We start from the raw sequence: 20,022 nt of genomic DNA, 5'->3' as shown, positions 1-20,022 counted from the left end.
TTGAATACCTATAAAAGAAACAGTGATGAGATGGTGTATGTTAACACTATAAAAGAAACAGTGATATGGAGATGCTGTATGTTAACATAAACCAGAACATTACACGGATTCGGACACTGAAGCTGACAACAAATTTGGGTGAGTAGTATAGCTCAGACCATTTGGTGATTGGTTGAGCTGAAAAGACTGATACTTATATATTTAAAACATCCAAAAAATATTTTTTAAACACTTAACCCAACTTTCTGCATGCACAAGTGACTCATCAAAAACCACCACTCAATTGAAAAAACACAAAAAAAGTAACTTAATATAAACTACAATACATGCAACTACAATAAACGCTGTTGTCAGATCACACAAACAGTCATATCATAGCATTTGGGATGAAAACAAACAATGAACTCACGATCACTTCTATGGTAACTTGGGCTCGTCTGTTTGGAACAGGTGACGATGATCCCTGTGTAGTTGTGACAAAAAACGTGTATGTGCTCTGGGCTTCATAGTTCAACTGTCGAAGCGAGCTGATGACACCAGTAGTTGGGTTCACTGAGAAGTCACTGTTAGGGGGATCCATTGTGTACGTGATAGAGGGCGTCGCATCAGCATCAAAAGCCTGAAAGCAGTCAAACAGGTGAACTTTAACAAAACAATAACATTCAATTTGTGATCATGTTGCAAAGGTCATTGAAACAGTTTTACAATTCACTTTATGCCATCTTCTGTTTGGGGTCAAAATATCGGTAATTACAAATGTATTACCAAAGAAATATCATTAATTTTGTCACAGAGGCCTATTTATGTGTGTGCAAGAATCATTCTGAAGATGTAGATATTAATATACCGGTACCTGTAAATGCAGATGTTAATCGTGTTTATATTTCTTACATAGATGTTTGTCTGTATTGCACAACAAAAACATCTGTAATACCTTGACTGCCAGTGGAGTAGATGTTGTTCCTTTTTGAGTTACTGTAGAAATCAGATTTTCTTGAATCGTTCCAGTATAGGACACGTCAAATGTTGGAATGGTGTCGTCGAGGTCTAGCACATTGACTGTCACATAGGCGGTTGCAGCCAGGCTGGGAATTCCGTTGTCACGGGCAACAGCAAGGAATGTATACTGTCTCTGCTCCTCATAGTTCAGTCGAATGATGTTTCCGATTGCGCCAGACCCTCCATTAATACTAAACCTAAGGACCAAAACAAAACAGGTTTTATTAAATAATATGTGTATGTTCACTTTCAGCTGATTTTGTCTTTGTATTTTTCATGACACATGGGGATGCTGTAGATTTCAATTGAGCATTTTAATGCCATTTATTTTTAAAGTATACCTGGTAGGATCAAAGTTTGCCAGGCTGTAACTAATGGTGTCGCCATCTGCATCAGTAGCCTGTGAGGAATAAACACAATAAACATTACAATGATGATTTTCCTGGTAGAATGACAACATTGTACTTAATTTTAAAATGTTATCCACAAATCAAATAGTTACAACTCACATGTGTTTATATTCAGCAATCAATACATGAAAAAGGAAATGTAATCCAAAAGGAACAAATAAAGACAAAAACGTAACATACCGAAACTGAGGGATTGAAAGTAGCAAGTTCATTTTCATTAACGCTGTACACGTACGATGTTTGTTGGAATACAGGGGCATTGTCGTTGGCATTAAGTACATTTACGGTTACTGTTGCTGTATCTACCTGCAAAACCAAACAAAGATGGTTCTGAACACTTCGGGTACTGAAGAAGCAATATTTTCAGTACAATTATCAGTAAAGAGATACAACTTACACTTGAACACACAACAGTAAAGAAATAATAAAATTAACAATGGTCTTACCCTGTTGGTAGAATCCCTAGCTGTAACATTGAATATATATTGTCTCTGTGTTTCGTAGTCAAGCACTGATCTGGCTGTTCCAAAAAGCTGAATTCTTCCACTGCAGGGAAAAAAATAAATCAAGTAAATAAGGAAACACAAAAAATATCTTGTTTAAAAATGTATGCACTTCCATCAAAGCCTGTTTTACTTGTCAGCTGATATGCCTTCAAAGCAGTAACTGGCATGCTACACAGACATCTTATTGTCTACCTTTAATGCTATTGTGCGTGTTGTTGTATGGGGTAGAAATGTGGGTAACTGCAAAATGATTTAGGAATCTCTGATGAAAAAACGTGCACATTAATCACACATATTTTATTCGCAAACAAAAAGGTCTCAGATATACAATATGCTAATAAAGTATGGATTTCAACACAAAACATAACTTACGAATTAGAATTTGCAAGCACAAATTTATCTGCAATGTTGTTTCCAACCAGATTATATGTCAATGTGGCATCCTCCGCATCTCTAGCCTGAAACGTGATAGTGAATGTATCACTTATCAAGGTAAACATATCACTAAACATAGTACACGTACATGTATCAATAGTCATAGTAAATGCATCAGTAATAATAGTCAATGTATCATAAATCATAGTAAATGTATCTGTAGTCATAGTTAATGTAACAGTTATCATAATAAATGTAACAGTAATCATAATAAATGTATCAGTAATCATAGTAAAGGTATCAGTAATCATAATAAATATATCAGTAATCATAGTAAATGTATCAGTAATCATAGTAAATGTATCAATAATCATAGTAAATGTATCAGTAATCATAGTAAATGTATCACTATCAGAACTGAGTGAATGTACTTGTTATAACAAAATACACATTATCCAACAGTTACTAATAACGCTTTAAAAAAAGTGATTAAACCAGTATAAAATGTTATTCAAAACTCAGTACATACTTTTTTTTCAACCATTGCAACACTCCATTTATAACCCAATAACAAAGTAATGGGGAAGTTTGAAAAAAAAACGAAACTTAGACTTTTATTTGAATAGCAGTGTTAATGGTCCATTAATACAAACCAAGCAGTTAACTGTACCCACCACAACTTGGATGACAAATGTTCCACCAGGGGATGCCTCACTTATGCCGGTCTCATAGTTTGCAGATTCAAATCTGGGGGCGTTGTTTCCAGCACTGATAACTTCTACAAGAACCACAGTGTCTGTTGTCCTGCAAAAATAATTGTCACAATAGCCTCATTGAGGTTGTTACTCATTATTGAAAAAAAAACAAAGCACACACATGTTTTATTAAAATGTTAACTGGTTTGTGCTGAGATGATAACCTTTGATTAGTAGAGAGGAACAAACTTTTCTTTGCTCACAACTCACAGAATATTGCCAATTAGCAAATGCATGTCAAAGTATGCAATCTTCAGGTTTCATGTTTTAAGCTGTATGAGTTGAAAACTAATATTCATTCAGAGTAATTTTCTTCTATAAAAATATGTAACATTATTAGGTACATTTATAGTGAATGTTTTCTTACGAAACAATAATATGTTCACTAAACACTCTACTATGTACCTTGTATTCTGGTTAGTGTTTGCGGGATTGTCAGTTGCACGAAGTGATACAGCAAACACGAGCCCTGCGCTGACCGGGCCAGTCAGGTAGAGGCCATCGTCTCTTAAGGCAAGTCTATTCAGCACCTCGGCCTGAGTGAGTAAACCAGATCTCACTGTCACTGACTGGATAGCCACGGTCACTGTAGGGTTACCATTGACATCCACGTCGCCAAGTGGGCGGAAGGCCTGGAACGCATTATCAAAAGAGGCACTATGACTGCTCAATATTAAACAAGTGATGCTCTGCATATAACTTGTTGCTCTTAAAATTTAAAAGGGTATAGGTATACAAAACACAACATTTCTCACAATGCCATCAATATGCATGATTAAAAATCTAATACATGAACATCTTCATGTTGTTCTTTAAAGTTAGCTGAACCAGATCTTAGCAGAATCAGAATAGTGCATAATCTTGTTATTTTACTTTAACAACAGGTTTTTCACATCAAACAGGCATCATATGTTGTTGAATAAAAAGCAATGGTGACATACATTGGTAAGGAGATTGTTGTTAATGGTATAGTCTCCTTCTAGCTTCTGAACTTGCAAATTTTGTCCAGTAAAAGTCGGGTCGTTGTCGTTGACATCAAGGACAGTCACCTGGACCTGCTGGTCACTAGAACGTGCACCAGTAGGAAGGTTCTCAGTAACACGCAGCTATGTGAATGGGAAAACATACAGTATAAGTGGTTGTAATTAGATAAAAAGCATTGAATTTAAGGGTTGTATGTCACAGCCTTATAAAAAGATAACACGTTGAAACAAATAGTCTACAGAATTCACAACCTACCAAACTAATAGAAGTGGGCAAAGAAATATATATTTATTTCTTTATAAGGGGGCATCTTAATTTTTTATGTAAAACATATTTTACAATCAGCAATCAACAAGTTGTTTTATGGCCAAACTTGACCTTTTACTTCTTTGTGTGACCTTTGAGGAAGGGAGAAAAAGTAGACAAGCTACACATGACCATTTGCGGTAAAGTTATTAAAATTGCACAATGAACAAAAGTTTAAGACAGGAAAACCTTTATTTGGCCTTTAACCGCAAGTGACCTTAACTTTTGAGGTAAAGAGACAGAATGATGTTTCAGGCCACTTTTCTTCCTATGATGGTTAACATTTGTTTCAATTTATTTAAAAATCAATCAAAACATGGAAACATTAAGACAAACACACAGACTGACAGTGCAACTGCTATCATCAGCCTTGTTTGAAGGGGGGCATTAATATATATCAAGTAATTTTTTATGTGATAATATTATTATATATTATATCATATAAGGTAGTAAATATTTTATTAAGGTAGTAAAACCACCTTACTACCAAGTTCTTTGTTTACTAATATGTACTCTATTATTCACACTCACTGTAAACGTGTATACTGTCTGTGATTCCCTGTCCAGAACCTGTGTGGAGTAGATTGTGGCAATGTTAGAACCACTGGTCTGGACGGCAAACGGAACTGCCTCCAGAATTGTGTAGATGTAGGTCTGGTTGTCACTTGCGATCTGCAATTAATCAATATACATTAACATTCAAACATTATGATTAAATGTCAGTTATTTTTCAAACCACTTTCCGTATTGCACTAAACACATTTGTTGTTTTTTTCCTTCAGCAGAATAAAGAGTTGGTACCTTTTGAGGACACAGAGTTTATATAGAGAAAATTATTTGGAATGTTATCATACATAGCAACAGATAACAATGCTTGAGAAAGTATTTTAGTAAGAAAGTCAGTCAACTATGAATGCTTTAAATTTCCATCTTTGCATTGTAGATGTATGACAATTTTGACAACAAAATATTATGAGTAAAAACACCATACCACATCAGGATCAGAGACAATTATTTGGAAAGCCGATGGACTTGATGAAGTTTGTGTTGCGCGAACAGTTTCTCCAATATTGTTTCTCTCATATATGTACCCATTGAAACTACCGGTGTTCGTGGAAATTTGAGGGGGATTCTGGTTGTTGGCTTGAACAGTAAATTGTATCTCAGCTGTTCTGAACTTTGTTGGATCATTTATTTGGGAAGCCTGCAAGATTAAACATAAATGTAAACAGAAAATACTGGGATTGGAAGATATCTTTTCCTATAATATATGAGACATTTGAATTATGAATCATTTTATAACAGAAAGATTAATAGCATGATTTTTCCTCCATATATGAGGAAGTGAAAATGAATTTTGTTGATTCAAGATTATAAATACAGCTCAGTACAAACAACAACCTTGAATAAATATATATATATATGTAACTATTATTTATAAGGTGCAGGAATTATAAAAAATTAAACAAGAGAGTTAACATGTATTGCCTTAGTCCTCCATACATGAAGTATTCAAATCCCAACAATTGAAAGTATTTCATAACGACCGTCCTTACAACAATAAATATATTAAATATTCATAAATAAGAATCTTACCCGAAGAAATAGCTTCAGCAAAGTGACTTCATTTCTGCCAATGACCTGAGTCTGGGTCACTGTTGCCGTGTAGATATCCCTACCAGCAAGGTTGGTGTCAGTACCAGCAGAAGACGTGGATACAGTGAATCTGTTGGCAAAGCCACTTGGAGTGCCTGAAATATTATGGACAATTACAAAGGACTCAGGTAAATGCTAAACACAACAGAAACATCGTTCATTAACACCATCTTTTATCCAAAGAAAACACATCCATGCATAAACAAGAGATGTTTGTAAAACATGCATGCCTTATATAACCTAAGCACGTCCCAATAACCTAAGTGATCATGTCTTACCCTAATTGACCAATAAGAACTTACTGCCAACTATGGAGAACTGGATTTGAGCATTCAGTCGATCCATATCGAAGGCACGGATTGATCCCGTCGCTGTTTCAGAGCCTGTCACCGTGGGGATAAATGTCAAAGCTCCAGCCTTAAAAACAACAAAACAATAGTGTCTGAATATACTCATTTGTTTTCACTTTCTACGTGATTGTTTTAATTTATAAATGCATGCTGCTAAAAATGGCTTCAAAAAATGTAGCTAAAACTTACACATAAGGTCCAATTATGTCAACTCATCCAACATTTAAACCGCTGATCTGCAATTATTTAACTACGGAACATGAAAATCCTGTGAAATTCTGTTGGTCTAAACAAATAAGTTTATATATGTATTCACAACTATTTACCTCTTACAGAGTGACAATGAAAAAGTGTACAGAATCTATCTATTTTTGTTTTTTAAGCTTTGAAATTGAGAGCTGACATATATTATCAATAGTTTCTCTCCATGCAAGTACATTTATTTATCTCTTAAATATAAAAATACAAAATACGATAAAGTGTATACAAATTTTTTGTATGAAACAATTTTTTTTTATTAAGACTTTCATCTGGGTTCAGGTTGTATACAAATTTTGTATTAAGACTTTCTTCTAGGTTCTGTTAAAAACTCTGTACGTCATTGACATGATCTGTGTATATACTTTGTTGTAATATGTGTGGACTCAAGGGCTTAAAGCCTTATGTATGTTGAAATAAACTCTATAAAAATCTATAAAATTTGAATAAATGATAATACACTTTGCATGAAGACAAAGTTTAATAGTAATTTATGAGTTTAAACAAGATTGCATTCTTTATAATCACAAAAGAAGTTTTAAACATATCATTACCACCACTCCATTCGTAATAGTGCTCCTGTAGACGGCAGCCTCACAGGAAGTGACCAGACCAGGGCCAGTGAAGCATCCTGGGAAGTAAAATGTGGGAGGCAGATCATCACTGTCCTCAACTGTCACTGTCAGTGTTGTGGTTGTTGTCAGTTGAACATTGCTATTGACATTGTTGTCCTGTGAATAATAACAAAATGAAAAACATATTGTGATAGGTAGGATCACCAAAAACAACAAGGTACAACAATGTCATAATAACAGTGTGATTATAAGCTTTTCATCATCCTGCTTACCCTTGCATGTATCACCAGATTGAAGTTGGTAGCAGAATTTGCATAGAGAGCTTCGTAGTCCAGGGCTCGAACCAAGTTCACATAGCCAAGATCAGCATTAGGCATGTCAAAGTAGGAAAGTCCATTCTGAAATGTTTACCAGATCATGTTTTATTCCACAAATAAATGTGTTTAATTCAGAACACTATAATGTCAAATTTAAAGCCGTGTATATGAACTATTTATGATGAGCAGGTTAGAAAATGTAAATGTTTCTGAAAGATAAGGAGAAACAAAGTTTCAATACTTCGTATAAAAGTGTTTTGTGAAAGACTCTTTAACTTACATATAAAGCACCAGATGCAATCGTGAATCTAATTTCCTTGTTCTTGTTGGTGTCTCTGTCTGTGGCTATGATGTTGTCGAACACAGTGTTGGAGATGGGAAGAGCCTGAACATACGAACATTTAGATATGATTACTTTACATTAATAAATGATTCAACTTTATATATATGAAGTGTATTTCCTAAAAGCAAGTCTAAGTAAGAAAAGTTGGAATGTACACTTTTTTTATCAAACATGCTGATTTAAGAACAAACAATATGAAACCAATACAAACAAATCTTCCTCAATACATACCTCTTTAATATTCACTGAATATGGCGCGTTGGTAAACACTGGTGCATTGTCGTTAGCATCATCAACCAGGATTTTCATCTCGAACTTTTGCTGCAATAACATTTTTCATGTTGATACATTCTGCACACAACTTTGCAATTAGATGTTTAATGCATACAAATCTACTTACAAGAAAAATAATGAAGGCAGTTTGCAAACTAAGAACATAGATATTATATGTCGATTCATAATGATACACAATAAGAAAATATAAAATTCTAAACAAGCAACTTTATAACAATGAAAATCAAAGAAAACTTACAGAAAAAAAGCAAACTCTATTTATAGTAAAATAAAATCCAAGAAGTGGATACAATAAAAGTTCAGAGGAATGATGGTTTATTCATATTGAGACCAGTAATAGAGATCAGTGGGTCTACTTACTGTAAATGTACTTGTGCCTAATGCGTAGGCACAATCAAAGTTTAGAGAAATGATGGTCAAGTCATCGTTGGGCTCTGGATTGGGACCCTGAAAATATCAATAAAGCATAATATTACAAGAGGAATAATTATAACAACATCTTCAGAATATGTTCCATTTTATTTTTATTACTTATGAAATGAATATAATCCTGCAATAAAAGTACTGATTAAATGATTTTATGCAAAATTATAAATCTTCACAGACTTGTAAATTCTGTTAAAATCAGGAATGTTATTTTAAAGAGCGGGCTATGAATGACATGTCAAAGACTTCAAAGGGCCATTACTCTTAAGGCTTACTCAGACTTAATTAAATATAACTAAATTTTGTACTGTTTTTTTGCATGGCCATAACTATTAAAGCTTACTCAAGACTTAATTAAAATGAACTACATTTTGAACCGTTTTTTGCATTTATTTTCATTTTATTATCCCAGTTAACCTTTATATGTTATATCTTCTGTGATATTTATAATAAATACAGCCTGATTTATATTTTACTCACGTCTCGGTCAATTGATGAGGTAACAAACAGCTCGTTGAATCCACTGGTGGGATTCAGAGCGATGCTGAGACCATAATTACTGACTGTTGTCTGGTCATCAGGATTGGGATATAAGAATTGCTGAGTCTGACCATGGATGGGGATTATTACAGTCTGGGCTTTATTGGCCCTGTTATCTGAAATTCAGTAAAATAAATAAGTGAACTTATAATGATGAATATTACACTCAGATTTTTTTATAAATTTACAAAAATAAGTTATCCTGACAAGTACATCATTATAAAATAATGTTAACTGAAATCTTTCAATCTGTTTGATACCTAGTATAGGGAATAGTAAAGAAATGCATAATATCAAGCTATCTAATTAAGCATTGTACATACCTGTTTCCTGAATATTCACTTGGAATGTGTTTGTGTTCAAAATAGCACCAGTATTCAAGTCATACAGCTTACCTGTAATATGAATTAATGGCATTCTGTTTATTCTACTGTAAGACAATGTTTTATTCCAAATGTATGCAATAGAAAACATTATTTTTTGATGAACCACTCAACAAATTGTTTTTATTTTATAGCTTTCTTTACATTTTTAGGGATTTAAAGTGTTTAAGGTACTTCATTTGTTTACAGATATCTCATTCTTTAAGTTTGCCGTTGACATTAAATTGTAACATATGAACTAATCAGATATAAGAGCATAAGCTGTATATTCTATAATAAATGCTCTAACCTTAAAAAAATAAACATATATTTCCATGCCTAATTAATGCTTTATCTTAAAATACTATATACAAATGTCTTATTTATGTTGCATTACGCTAGACAACTCAACGGGAATTAATGCTTAACATATATCTGTTGACTAAAAAGTTTACATAATGAGATATACTGTCCAATCATCGTGTTTTTCTTACGGTGTCGTATGCTATAAATTTGACTCAAAATAAATGCCCAATGAGGAAAATGTAATGCCCCAGGTGTTGTTTATTAGAAATAAACATCAATTACATTTACAAAAGGAATTTCATCAAAATAGAAAGAAGCCATATCACCAATGCCAATTTTAGACCAATGAAGAACCATAACTAAACTAGAAATGGCGCGGCAGAGGCCGACGCGTATCCCCATGCCGCTTGTTTGACCTAGGGGCGCTCCAGGGTTGGTAATGGGGTCATGTATAGTTGAAATTGACCTTATTGTCATAAGAGAAGTTCAGTATCAATTAGAAGTGAATCAGTGTAGAAATGAAGAAATAATAGGAAAAGGCAATTTTGTGCGGGTGTGGTCTATGTGGGCGGGGTGCCCCAGGGTTGGTAATGGGGCCATGCATAGCTGAGATTGACCGTATTGTCATAAGAGAGGTTCAGTATCAAATTGAAGTGAATCGGTGTAGAAATGAAGAAATTATAGTAAAAGGCAATTTTGGGTGGGTGTGGTCTATGTGGGCGGGGCGCCCCAGGGTTGGTAATGGGGCCATGCATAGTTGAGATTGACTGTATTGTCATAAGAGAAGTTCAATATCAATTTGAAGTGAATCGGTGTAGAAATGAAGAAATTATAGTAAAGGCAATTTTGGGTGGGTGTGGTCTATGTGGGCGGGGCCCCAGGGTTGGTTATGGGGCCATGCATAGTTGAGATTGACCCTAATGTCATAAGAGAAGTTCAGTATCAATTTGAAGTGAATCCGTGTAGAAATGAAAAAATTATAGTAAATGGAATTTTTTGGTGGGTGTGGCCTATGTGGGCGGGCGCCCCAGGGTTGGGATTGCGGCCATGCATAGTTGAGATTGACCCTAATGTCATAACAAAAGTTCAGTATCAATTTGAAGTGAATCCGTGTAGAAATGAAAAAATTATAGTAAATGGAAATTTTTGGTGGGTGTGGCCTATGTGGGCGGGGCGCCCCAGGGTTGGGAATGGGGCCATGCATGGTTGAGATTGACCGTATTGTCATAAGAGAGGTCCAGTATCAATTTGAAGTGAATCGGTGTAGAAATAAAGAAGTAAATGTAAAATAACCTAAAAAAATGAGTGATAATTTCTGACGCAGCCCCACCCCAACCGCTATAACTTTTGACCCAGGGGTCAGATCAAAATTCCAAATAGTGCAGGGTCGCACATATGCTCATAGCTACCATGTGTGTAAGTTTCAAGGTTCTAGTGCTTTTAGTGTAGGAGGAGATAGTGGCCAGGACGGACGGACAGACAGACAGACAGACAGACAGACAGACAGACGGACGGACGGACGGACGGACGGCGGAGATAACCACAATATCCCCACCTTTTTTTCAAAAAGCGTGGGGATAACAATTCATTTGTTGATCTGAGGTAACAGGATATATAATGATATGAACAAATAGCTGAAGGATTTAAGTACTCATTTAAAAAAAAACACAGCTTGTTAAGCATGTATATATCTCTGAACGTATCTTATATTTTCAAAAAACACTTACATGTATCAACGGTGTTAGGTTTAATCTGTCCATTGACAGTCACACTGCACCATATAAGCCAAATGAGGCTTATAAGCAGTGTATTAGAGGGCACTGCCATCTTCAATTGACAAACACCCTTCATACACCACCTGTAAATAAACATGTATTTTACTTTAAAAAAATGTTTCCTCTGTGCTTTGTGCATTTGTACTCACACATGTTAAAATAAGAAGTTCCTTGGAATTTGCAAATCATTTGAATATACAAGTGTTAGCAGAATCCAAAATAATCAAATGAAACTTAAATATCTTATAGGCCACTCAAATAGCAGATTGACTGCCATAGCTTGCCAATATTATAAATTAACCAGGAACTTACCTCTATCCATTAAAGCGATTTTAAATTATTGAATCGTACCTTATGAAGTTAATAATCACATACAATTTGTGCGAAATGTGCACAACAGTGCAAACATCTAATTTATGCTTATGGAGTTCACGAGTGCCAGATCAAGGGTTGTCAAGCTATAACATTGATAAAAAGAGATGTGTTTGTCAGAAACACAATGCCCCCTGTTGCGCCGCTTTGAAATAAAATTTCAATATAGCATTTGTCAGGTTTAGAAATTATCTCCATTTTAAAGCTTATTTTTGGATTGTATTTTTTTACTTTTGACCTTGAAGAATGACCTTGACCTTTCACCGCTCAAATTGTGCAGCTTCATGAGATGCACATGCATGCCAAATATCAAGTTGCTATCTTCAATATTGCAAAAGGTATGGCCACTGTTAAAGTTTTCAGATGGACGCACAGACCGACAGACGGACTAACGGACAGTTCAACTGCTATATGCCATCCTACCGGGGGCATAAAAATAGATAAATGTAAAGCAGATGATCCCCCTTTCTGCCATCAATATTTGTAAACGTTACTCTATTTGGTAACAAATTTAGATTTGTTTGGGCTTGCCTAGTTGAACATAATTTTCAGATGTTTATACAAAATTAATATTTTAGTTGATATTGTTCTCCTTGACAATAAAAAAAAATCCACAATAATATTAATAAGAGTTTTATGTAGGTCTCCAATTAAATTCAGGACTGAACACAATTTGAACAGATTTGAACTTGTGTAGGTATTTTAAACAGTTGTTTCAACATCATTCACTTTGTTTCATTTTTTCTCCCTGAGTTAGTATTTTTGCAGATTATCATGAAGCTTTTAAATATAAAACAAATGTCTCTTTTAATTAAATTCCAAGATCTGATGAGTTGTGATTATTAAGCAGAGCCAAATCATAAAACCCACAACTGCTCACACATCTCAATTCTGTGCAACATTTAATTGCAATATTCAAGCCAATAGCTTGATACTTTAAATACGATCATATATTAAACATAAACTGCACATGTTTACTCATGAACACGCTAATAGCCAATGCCCCGAAACATTATAAAGTAAACTGGTTATCAAATCTAAATTTAATATGAATAGCATTTAAGCATTAGAGCACGAACCATTGGTAGGTAGCAAAAGCATTGATGTAAATGGTGTTAGTAAATTTTCAAGCATGATATATATATATATATTATATATATATTATATTATATATATATCGATCATTTCTTAAAATATTTGCCAAAAATCCACATAAAGTGATTTATTAAAAATGTGATGCACTCTTTTATAAGAAATCACAATGCAATATTCAAACAGGGTGTATCCACGAAAACCATTGCATGTTTATGATGATCTCAAGTTAAATTAATTTAAACATTTCACAGATAAACTACAAATGTTCTTGCGTTTAATATAATGAAGTTATTTTAATCTGGCATTTTTTAATTTGGTATGAACACTAAATCCTTAACCTAGGTCCACACCCAGTCACAGTAATGGAATATGACTGTGATAACATGATAAAACGCAAACAATTGGGCTACACGGGTTAAAACAAATACTGTATTCAATTAACACATAATGAACAATAATTCAATACACTCGTACAATATTTTATATAAATTTGTTCATCGAATTCTTTACTTAATAAAGCAGGATTGCCTAAGAGATCCGATTCAATTAAAAGCTCCAATGTCCAATCAAAGTCCTGTGCAATCATTGGTATTTTCAAATTAACCTTTTTAATTTCAAGTCGGCTGCGATCTTTCGTCTAACAAATAATTGTTTAAAATATATATATAATTAAATAATATAGCATAAACACTACCCACCAATTCTTGTTTTTTATCTGTAGCACGAAATGTCCGTCTTTGTAAAATTAACACATTCAGCAAGAGTGTCAACCCTAGAACTGGCTCAAAGGATAAAGTCTGAGTATGTTTAGGGTATATAACACCACACCTTGTGTATTCACGTGTGACCCACTACAAACTGTATTTTCACTATGGAATCTATTTTTAGTAACAAAATCGTTGATGTGCTTAGTAGAAAAACCGGTTTTGCAACAAGTTTTACCTGTGCGCAATAAACTGCGCGTTCGTCTTAAAATAGTGACCAATCAGAGTGTCTTTATAATAAGAATTGTGTGATCCATACTATGCGCCAAAGTTACGGTTACTTTAAAAATGCATATTTTTTCAAAAAAGGAAATAGTTTTTTAAGCTGACAAAATAATTGTTCCTATTTAAATTATTTTCATTATGTTTGTGTATGCTTGTTTGAAATATAAATTCAAATACGTTTAATAACTAAATAATAATTATTTCACGCGCTTTACTTTATAACATAATAATAATAATAATAATAATAATAATAATAATAATAATAATAATAATAATAATCTTATAATTATGCATTAATAATTATTTAAAACTAATTGCTAATAAATGCAATTATAACAGCACTTTCTAAAAACATTTTTTTAATCAACCCACGGAGCGTATATTGTTATCTAGAGTCCGTGATCAACCCATACGAAGCATTCTTCGGCAAACCTTAGTTTCCTTATTATAGCTGTAAATCGTTGAGTGGACGTACATACTTACGTTTGAAAAGATTGGGCAGCAATTACCAGAAGGCATCGAAGCTGTAATATGTTGAGTGGACATATTTACATATTTATTTTTAAAACAAATGTGCAGCAATCACAAGAAGGCATCCAGGAGTTTCTATACCCGGGTCATCATCAAAACAGAACAGAACATAATTTTATTACACATAAACTTTACAGTTTCTAATGTTAAACAAAATAATAATACACAATACATGGATATAATAAGTGGATTTAGCAGAAATATTATAAAATAGTAATAGATGAAGTTTACACTGCCTAGACCGCCTGTAACTTCGAGGTGATCAAGGATATGATCGACCCTCGTTCTTGCCATAAGCTCAATATTGGTGAAAACCAGTTAAGCCTTCATGGCCGATATTAAAACAATCCAATGCCACTAGTTTCGGTGAGTTCAGTGATGTGACGATGCTTTTTTTCTGCGCGTTACAAGAGGAAAACGAATGTCATCCTCGTCATCAATAAGCTTACTAAGGTGAAGCCTGATGAAGGAAAAGTGAGCAAGACAGACACCATTGCCGCCGCAATATCGCAAATTAAAGTGGCAATGCATGTCCAAATGACTAGTCTTGGTTCTGTTCAATTTCTGAAGGCTAACGTGCTGTTTATGCATATTTTATTTTAAAAAAACAACAACAACAACATCACACTGAAGAAAATGCCGCCACGCGTTTGAGAGCGTCGCATTTTATGTACAGCTTAACATGTGTCCGTATATGGGACACGGATTCCCCACGTTACACATTTGTCTCACTTTTACATCAAAATAATAATCACCAACAGACCCAAATTTCCATATACATACACAGTAGCGCATATTTAGATGCTGGCGTCGATGTTTATTTAAAGTTTAATTACTCTAGCAACCCGGCTAGCAACCATTACTTTCGAGTTGCGTGCGACAATAGTTCAATAATTTTATATTGTTTTGTATTTTAAAATCCAATTTTTACTCGATTGGTGGAAACGTAATCAAAATACCATGATACGCAAGTAATTAATATGCTACTTATTATGCTTTTATAGTTTTGTCACTCTAGCAGCACTTCTTTTCGAGTTCGCTCTGTAACTGTTAAAATATATTCACCATTACCCCTCATAGTAAGATGTTGTTTTACATACATCACAAAGTAAGTCAATACTTAATTGATCAAAAGGAACACATGGCGTACGCTAATTTCTGCATACTAGTACATTGTATTCGTAATGCGTTTTCTTGTTCTCAATTTCTGGATATAACAGTACTAACTTTTTTTTTAAATTTCTTATTAAATCATACACACGCTAAAGAAGAAGACCAACATCTTAAAAAATAATAAGATACGTAATGGCAAATATCTGGTAGAGCTAAATATATATTAGAATGGGAGAATATTACCAATTATCAAAGGTCAACATATTTGCACACATTTATCTGCAATTCGGTCCGCATAATTTAAAACATATTTGTTTTGAATTTTTGATTCAATAAAATTGAAAAAACGAATGATTTAAGAAATAATATTTTTCTATCCTAGTTTGTTGTCGAATAACCCACAGTAGGGAGTATAGATGCGTCGTTTTCATTCATAAATATTATGCAAATGACGTCACTTTCATTGAAAACAACAATCGTAGAAACTTAATGACGTCACGTTTATTGATGCAACTGAAAATCTGACAAGTTATAAATGTTTTCTGAATGACGTTTCCTAACAAATGCCATTCTTTGTAGGCTTGGTTATGCCACTTATAACCAAATATACAATTTGTTGTTTCATTACATTTATATACATGCTACATTTATTACATTTTTTGAGCGGGTTTTAGCACGTGCATTTAACTGCAATATTTTCAATATTTATTCGGAACTATTTTCGAAACATTAAGCTCCGCCCATAAGTTATTGCAGAATAACCCACGCTTGATTTTCTTCTTTGTCTATAGAAAACAAGTCGCGTTCCGTGTTAGAATTAAGAAATAATCGACGGGTTACCGTTTATTATTGCGGTAATAACCAACGGTATGGAGTTCCGATGCTTAGGAACTAAACCACGAGGGCGTAGCAAGCATCGGAACGACATACCGTTGGTTATTACCGCAATAACCAACGCTTACACGTCGATTATTTCGATTCTAACACGATTTCATCTATGAGTTATCCTCGATTTAAAGGTATTAAGGTAGCGCACCTCTAATGGGCACATATCCAAATATAATCTAAGTAATTATTTTCTTAATCAGCATCATTTCACTGAACTACATGCAAATTTGTAGGTAGGCTTTCCATGCTTTTTAAAAAAATATACCGATTTTTTCAAAACCACCCCCACGCTCGGCTTTTGTCCATTTTATTTTCACCCCTGGGGTATATAAAAGTTCCATAATTCATTCAAATTTCCAAATATGGGCATGCAGTTGGTGTGTACAGATGCTGTTAAGGTGTTTAAATTTTAAACAAGATGAAATAAGTATTCTTTTACAGACATTTATTTTTTACAAATTTTTATCTATGGAAGAGATCCATGAAATGTAAGTGATTTCAGCCAAGTAAAAATTGGGTCGGTTAAAAACAAAGTGTCATAAATTTCAAAATAGTATCATTTAAGTCATATTTTAAACTTAGTTTTTATAGAAACACTATATACAGCAAAAATACCAAGAAATAGACAGATTTACCGTTTACTTTTTGAAATAAAAATAAAAATGCAACATGCATGGTTCGTATTTTCAACAGTAAATCACCCAATTTCGCCATAACGTTGTTTTAATTTTAATAATTGAAGAATGTGCATAAAAATTGCAACATATTTAACAATAAATATAGCTAATATGCCATATTAAATCAAATTACGTTAGAAAATAAATAAAACGCGTCGCAAAAAAGTATACGTCGTCGGCAGGATTCGAACCTGCGCGGGAATATCCCAAAAGATTTCTAGTCTATCGCCTTAACCACTAGGCTACGGCACCTAATAGTAGGCTCTTCAACCTTCGAAGAAATCGCGGGAAATCATTAGAGGTGCGCTACCTTAAATGAGAATTATATTAACCAAACGTCTTCCACTTTTCCGCGAAAACATGACGTCACCACAACAATTATGACGTCTTCATTCATAAACAGTGCGCGGACAATCAAAGTGACGTCATACTTAACTCCGTTGGTATATCCTCTAAATAAACAACTGGTAGCAAGATGAGGCGCAGATAATTGGTCAGTAACCACATTTTAACTAACTCTTTTGACCTGTTAATTCTTTTCAGCTCAATTCAACAGTGAACAATGCCCATAATATCACTTTAAGCAAGAATTCTAAACTTCATTCGTGTCTAAATATACAACTAATGCAGATGATGAATAGCCTGTTTCGAACTGCCACTAATGTTTCTGCTAAAAGCGAGTTCTGCACATATATTTTAAATGCGCTGCACTTTACCAGTGTCTGGCTCACTGATACCAAAAGCAATTACCGGTTCATTGAAATAGCCTTTGTGAGAATTTGCAAATGAAAGAATGAGCTGGAACGTTTATTCTATGTTTGATTTTAAAATAATTAAACATTGCGGTTTTACACTTTCGTTTAACATGCTCTTAATAATGTAGAGTGTCATCGAGAAAGAGCTTTGATATCAAATTCAATTCTGAAATTGTAGTATATTTGATGCGTCATCCACTATTTTAATTGCTAGCGGCTGCCAAATATTATAACCTCAGTTTTCGTTGCATTCATCTTTAGTTTATTACTGTGCATACAATCACTGAGGCAAGAGCACAATCCATACGTTCCTTAGCTGCAGTCTCTTCTGCGACCGTTGTAGGCTGAAAGTGAGTAATCTACAGTGGTCATCCGAAAATCCAACGACGGATATTAAAGGAACATTGTTGAAAATTGTTCCTGCATAGGCCAGATAAGAGCCGGGGCCCCAAAGAACCCCCATGCGAAACACTAAATTGCAGCGTGCGCTGTTAAAATGTGGCTTTCACCCGCACTTAAAGGGGCCGTCGAACAGATTTTGGCATGTATTGAAGCTTGTCATTAAATGCTTTATATTGATAAATTTAAACATTTGAACTATAAATCCCCAGTAAAAAAACAACAAGAATACAATTTAAAAAAAGGAAAAAAAGTAACCCTCAACAGGGGTCGAACCAAAGACCCCTGAATTCCTGGACTAAAAAGCCTCCCACCATGTCCACTCGACCATCCACGCTCAAATTCACATTGGATGTATTGTTAAACTATATAAGCAATCCTCGTAGTTTCCCAAAATAGCGAATCGCGTCGATACGACACTTTATCTGTTGGACGGCCCCTTTAAAAGCAGCTTGTAAAATTCGTAGGTATGACTGCACCCATTCCAGCGCCGACCATACACACGATATTGCTTGGTCAGATAGTCGATAACAATGTCAATGTTCACTGTGTCGATTTTTTACCACCGGTAATGTCTTGACCTTATAGCCATAAACTCTTGGCGTTCCACCCCATCAAGTAAATCACTCACTAGCCAGGGAAGAGCAGTCTCGCACGAGTGGATCTGTCTGTAAGCGAAATGGTTCTTCGTATCTAAGTTACATGTACAGTGTAGTGTATACGCATACCGTGTTACATTTACCGGTATGCCGATTGTTCGATCAAATTCGAGAAAAAATAAAAAAAATAATGGAACATTGTTGGATATTTCAAGTTCTTTCTCAGTACAAGCCGAATAATTGCTTGTTTTCTTTCTTTAAAAACAACAACAACAACACATTGAGTTATGAAAAGATTCACTTGGTTAATGGTAATTGAGGGCAAATTGTCTAGTTCTGATGACTTTGTTTTAGTTTTTTAATTGAGATTTCCGATTTCAGCCTCTGAAAGTTGTGTACAAGTTTAAAAGTATACTTCCTACTTCGCCACGGCCAAATCTTTGTCAAATGTTTAATACTCACCAGACCGTGAATTAATACAAACAGATGAATGGTTTTACTCTTTCATACTGTTCACATTAACAAATTTCGAGTCGAGTGTGTCCGACCCACGCGATATAGGCTGTTCATGTATACCGCAATAGCAAATAGTATGAATCACCATCATAACACTTCGATTTAATCAATTTCATGCGTGCCTTGCGTGGAACGTGTTTGTTGCAACCCACACCCATAACAGATAAACGTAAATCAATTTTGGTGCGTTTAACTTTTAAATACTTATATTACGGTGAGATATTAATATATGGACCAAAGTATTCTGACTTTCATTAGTAATTTCACGTCTGTCCGTCATTTAGTCTTATTAAAATGTTCTCGTTTAATGTATAGTTTATTGTTTCTATGAAATACACTAATGAAAGTTTATACCGTTCCCGTAAAATTAAAACTGCGACGGCAAGTTTTCGAAGCGAGGGCATCGTCGACGCTGCGCAAAAATGAACAAAAACGAATACGACCGAATGCATACATGGGAAACAATATACCGGTATGCGTACAATTTATGCGAACTGACTTCATGAGTGCCAGGTCCATGTAGTCGAGCTATGTATTTCAAAGGCATCCAT

General features: G+C 34.3%; 1 protein-coding gene across 1 annotated transcript in view; it reads right to left on the bottom strand.

Annotated features, from left to right (window-relative positions):
- The window catches only part of LOC127866342 (protocadherin Fat 4-like), a 74,981-nt gene extending 61,132 nt beyond the window's left edge, over positions 1-13,849 (bottom strand). Inside the window, exons 1-22 of the mRNA XM_052406815.1 lie at positions 13,703-13,849; positions 11,490-11,620; positions 9,418-9,489; positions 9,035-9,210; positions 8,489-8,575; positions 8,066-8,155; positions 7,772-7,876; positions 7,447-7,572; positions 7,154-7,330; positions 6,294-6,408; positions 5,932-6,086; positions 5,327-5,539; positions 4,867-5,007; positions 3,987-4,151; positions 3,451-3,677; positions 2,965-3,094; positions 2,288-2,373; positions 1,856-1,955; positions 1,590-1,715; positions 1,341-1,399; positions 935-1,196; positions 410-619 (exon numbers count right to left, since the gene is read on the bottom strand). Of these exons, the coding sequence (XP_052262775.1) occupies positions 410-619; positions 935-1,196; positions 1,341-1,399; positions 1,590-1,715; positions 1,856-1,955; positions 2,288-2,373; positions 2,965-3,094; positions 3,451-3,677; positions 3,987-4,151; positions 4,867-5,007; positions 5,327-5,539; positions 5,932-6,086; positions 6,294-6,408; positions 7,154-7,330; positions 7,447-7,572; positions 7,772-7,876; positions 8,066-8,155; positions 8,489-8,575; positions 9,035-9,210; positions 9,418-9,489; positions 11,490-11,613 (2,946 nt within the window). The 5' untranslated portion in view covers positions 11,614-11,620; positions 13,703-13,849. The remainder of the gene's footprint in view (positions 1-409; positions 620-934; positions 1,197-1,340; positions 1,400-1,589; positions 1,716-1,855; positions 1,956-2,287; positions 2,374-2,964; positions 3,095-3,450; positions 3,678-3,986; positions 4,152-4,866; positions 5,008-5,326; positions 5,540-5,931; positions 6,087-6,293; positions 6,409-7,153; positions 7,331-7,446; positions 7,573-7,771; positions 7,877-8,065; positions 8,156-8,488; positions 8,576-9,034; positions 9,211-9,417; positions 9,490-11,489; positions 11,621-13,702) is intronic.
- Between the last annotated feature and the right edge of the window lie 6,173 nt (positions 13,850-20,022).

Source organism: Dreissena polymorpha, chromosome 2 (genome assembly GCF_020536995.1).
Source record: "Dreissena polymorpha isolate Duluth1 chromosome 2, UMN_Dpol_1.0, whole genome shotgun sequence".
NCBI classification, from domain to species: Eukaryota; Metazoa; Mollusca; class Bivalvia; order Myida; family Dreissenidae; genus Dreissena; species Dreissena polymorpha.
The sequence above is the reverse complement of the archived record's forward strand: the minus strand, read 5'-3'. Positions and strand labels throughout refer to the sequence as shown.